Source organism: Neoarius graeffei, chromosome 3 (genome assembly GCF_027579695.1).
Source record: "Neoarius graeffei isolate fNeoGra1 chromosome 3, fNeoGra1.pri, whole genome shotgun sequence".
Lineage (NCBI taxonomy): Eukaryota > Metazoa > Chordata > Actinopteri > Siluriformes > Ariidae > Neoarius > Neoarius graeffei.
Window position 1 is genome coordinate 28,717,786 of NC_083571.1, and position 3,059 is coordinate 28,720,844.

At 42.5% G+C, this 3,059-nt stretch overlaps 1 protein-coding gene across 1 annotated transcript; it reads right to left on the reverse strand.

Annotated features, from left to right (window-relative positions):
* Positions 1 to 1,222: 1,222 nt before the first annotated feature.
* LOC132882752 (uncharacterized) lies at positions 1,223 to 2,633 on the reverse strand. Its single transcript, XM_060915857.1, has 2 exons — positions 2,472 to 2,633; positions 1,223 to 2,155 (listed from the first exon to the last, which is right to left on the reverse strand). The coding sequence occupies exons 1-2, from the start codon at positions 2,610 to 2,612 to the stop codon at positions 1,439 to 1,441; spliced, it is 858 nt and encodes a 285-aa protein (XP_060771840.1). The 5' UTR covers positions 2,613 to 2,633; the 3' UTR covers positions 1,223 to 1,438.
* Positions 2,634 to 3,059: the final 426 nt, after the last annotated feature.

A 3,059-nucleotide genomic window follows, 5' to 3' on the forward strand; every position in this document is an offset into this window, starting at 1 on the left:
CAGTGCTGTGTAAGCATGAAGTATATTAAACCTAGAAGTGCTTTTTGGCATTTTAACACCAGTTTGTTAAAAGATGCAAACTTCAGAGCAACTTTCCTTTTCTTTTGGAATGATTTTAGAATGTATAAGACTTCTTTTTCATCACTTCAGAAATGGTGGGATTTTGGAAAAGTGCAAGTAAAACAGTTATGTCAACAATATGCTTTGAGCGTTACGAAGGACATTACTAGATCTATGAAAAATCTTGAGATGGAGATATTGGAACTCCAAAATTTGGTACATACCACTGGAAATGGAGGCCACAATGAGGCTCTCAAAGTCAAAAAGGTTGCTTTGGCTGACCTGCTTGGTGTGAAGGCACAGGGTGCTCTGGTGAGGTCCAGGTTTCAAAATGTGAATATGATGGATGCCCCAACCCATTTCTTTTTTAGTCAGGAACAAAAAAATGGTCAGAAACATTGCATACATGGCTTGCGTTCACAGTCTGGGGTTTTACTCACAGATCCTGCTGAGATTAGGAGGCATGCAGTTGGTTTTTATGCTGACCTGTATACTTCTGAATACAAAGAACAACCAGAATTGGATAAAGTTTTCTTTGATGGGCTTCCTAAAATTTCTAATAAAAGTGCAGATGAATTGGAGAAGCCACTGTCATTAGAAGAGCTCAGTGCACCTCTTACAGTTTTTCTCAATTGGTTTGGCTCATTTCTTGAAACTGAGATGACATTCCTATAACTATAAGGTCATTTTGCGAAACAGTGATACAGCTCTGCACAACCCTTCAGATAACCAGCAAAATGTCATATCTCTCCCAAAACCATTCATTCACGCTTCAAAAGGAAATCCCTTTCCCATGTAAATAGTCAGTACCATAAAAATGGCATAGATCCTTCTCAATTGCTTGGCCTCATTTTTGTTCATTAAGTGCTTCTGTCTAAATGACCTGGATGGCTCAACACAATTACATGGATCATCTGCAAATGCTCATATCTCTCCCAAAACAGTTTATCCATGTGTCAAAACTAAATATCCTTCTCAAATAAATAGTCAATACCCCCAAAATGCATTGTCCCTTTGGCATCGTGTAAGCACTGCAAGTCAAAATGCTTAGACAGTTTGTCAGAGGTCTAGCTAAAGGAATACTATTATATATAAAACTGGAGAAATAGGGTTTTACAGTGACAGCAGCCTCCAAAGTTTGACACCACACACAGTGCACTCATTTCACCAAAGAAATTGTTTATTCACACAATTTTCACACAAACAAAATTGCATGCATTACTGCATTACGAACAGAGAGTATAGGTATACAGTAAAAGGAAAATATGCATTTACCTCCTGCATGTGATGTCATGCGTCTATAGGCTATATCACAAAATATAAACATGAACCAAAAAAGGAATTGAAAAAAGCAAGTTCCACAAGTTTAACACTTGGATTAGTCGCTGTTGCTGTCTTCCCCCACCCTCTCCTGGTAGCCTTCCTCATCCTCCAGGCCATCCATCCGCTGCTCTCTGTTTGGCCACAGATTTTCATCAACATCGCACCGGATGTTCTCCCTTGCGATGCAGCGTGGAAAGAAGCGGCGTGAATGTCTTAGCCAACCCCGACACTGATCGCCTGTGATGTCATCGCAGGCAGCATCCATGGCATTGAGGAGAGACCTCTGATCCCCAATGTGGCGTTCATAAACCCTCCACCTCCAAGCAGAAAAAAATTCTTCAATGGGATTGAGGAATGGCGAGTATGGTGGTAAAAAAACATTACGCATCCTTGGATGGGTGTCGAACCACGCTCTGATGAGTGGGCCACGGTGAAAGCTGACATTGTCCCACACAATGACAAATTGTGATAGGTGGGGCGCTTCGAGTCCCCTTTCATTCTCGGGGACCAAATCCACATACAGACGATCCAGGTAGAGGAGGAGCCTCTGCGTGTTGTATGGGCCTAGGCTTGCAATATGTGTGGCCACACCATTGTCAGAAATGGCCGCACACATTGTGATATTTCCTCCTCTTTGACCCGGGACGTCTACTGTGGCCCGCTGGCCAATGATGTTACGTCCGCGCCTGCGGCACTTGGCCAGATTGAAACCTGCCTCGTCCACAAACACCAGGAGATGAGGTGTTTCTATTCCCTCCAATGCCATTATTCTCTACAAAAGAGAAACACAGGTAAAACCAAATCATGCAGATGGGTCATACACAGCAGTAATATCTTCTTCACAAAGTCAATATAACCTGCAACGGTTCCAAACCTATGCTGGCCTATGCAGAGATACTCCAGCTGGTATGTGACACAAAATGGAGAAATACTAATCACAGTTTTCTGTTACAGTTCTTAGGCAAAATTCTGTGGTCAGATACTGGATTCCAAAGGTACAGTAAAGATACGGAAAACCCCCCAAACTTTGAACCTCTGCATAGTGTATAGGTTACAATGGTGGAAAACAAATACAGTAATTGACTTACCTGCACATACTGGTACCGCAGTTCTTTTACCCTCTCTGTATTCCTGACAACATGGTCAATAATGGTGGCTCTAATTTCATCGGGGACAGTGTGATGCCTACGCACGCCTCGCCCTCTTCCCCCTACTCCACCACCACGCATACGCACCCCTCTTCCTCTTCCTCTCCTTCCTCCTCCATCTCTTCCTCTTCCCCTTCCTCCAGCTGGAAGTTGACCTTGTTGAGGTTCCTCCATATTCATTCTGCAAATAGTACTGGCACCAGGCCAAGCTCTATATATACATGTATGGCCGTAGGCACAGTCATACACAACACCTGCCAGGTAACTCCACAAACTGTTGGATTGGTCATCTGTGATGTGGGAAACTCCTCCATCGTTAGTCTAAACCTGAATTCACCTGTCACTTATTCACCTAACTGCCATGTATTTATTCCAAAAATCTTCCAAATTCTTCTGACAAAAATATATATATATATACTATATTGTATTATGTCCTTGACTAATTTTGACAATTGAGCAGACTATTCTGCATATGATGGCTTATACGATGAAATTGTTCTGACATGTTTTGGAGGGAACGACCATAAC

Excerpts from the sequence above, each read along its gene's own strand:
- LOC132882752 (XM_060915857.1), bottom strand. The coding sequence starts at position 2,612 with ATGCGTGGTGGTGGAGTAGGGGGAAGAGGGCGAGGCGTGCGTAGGCAT. Across the intron at positions 2,156-2,471 it reads TGCGGTACCAGTATGTGCAG|AGAATAATGGCATTGGAGGG; the intron begins GTAAGTCAATTA and ends TCTCTTTTGTAG.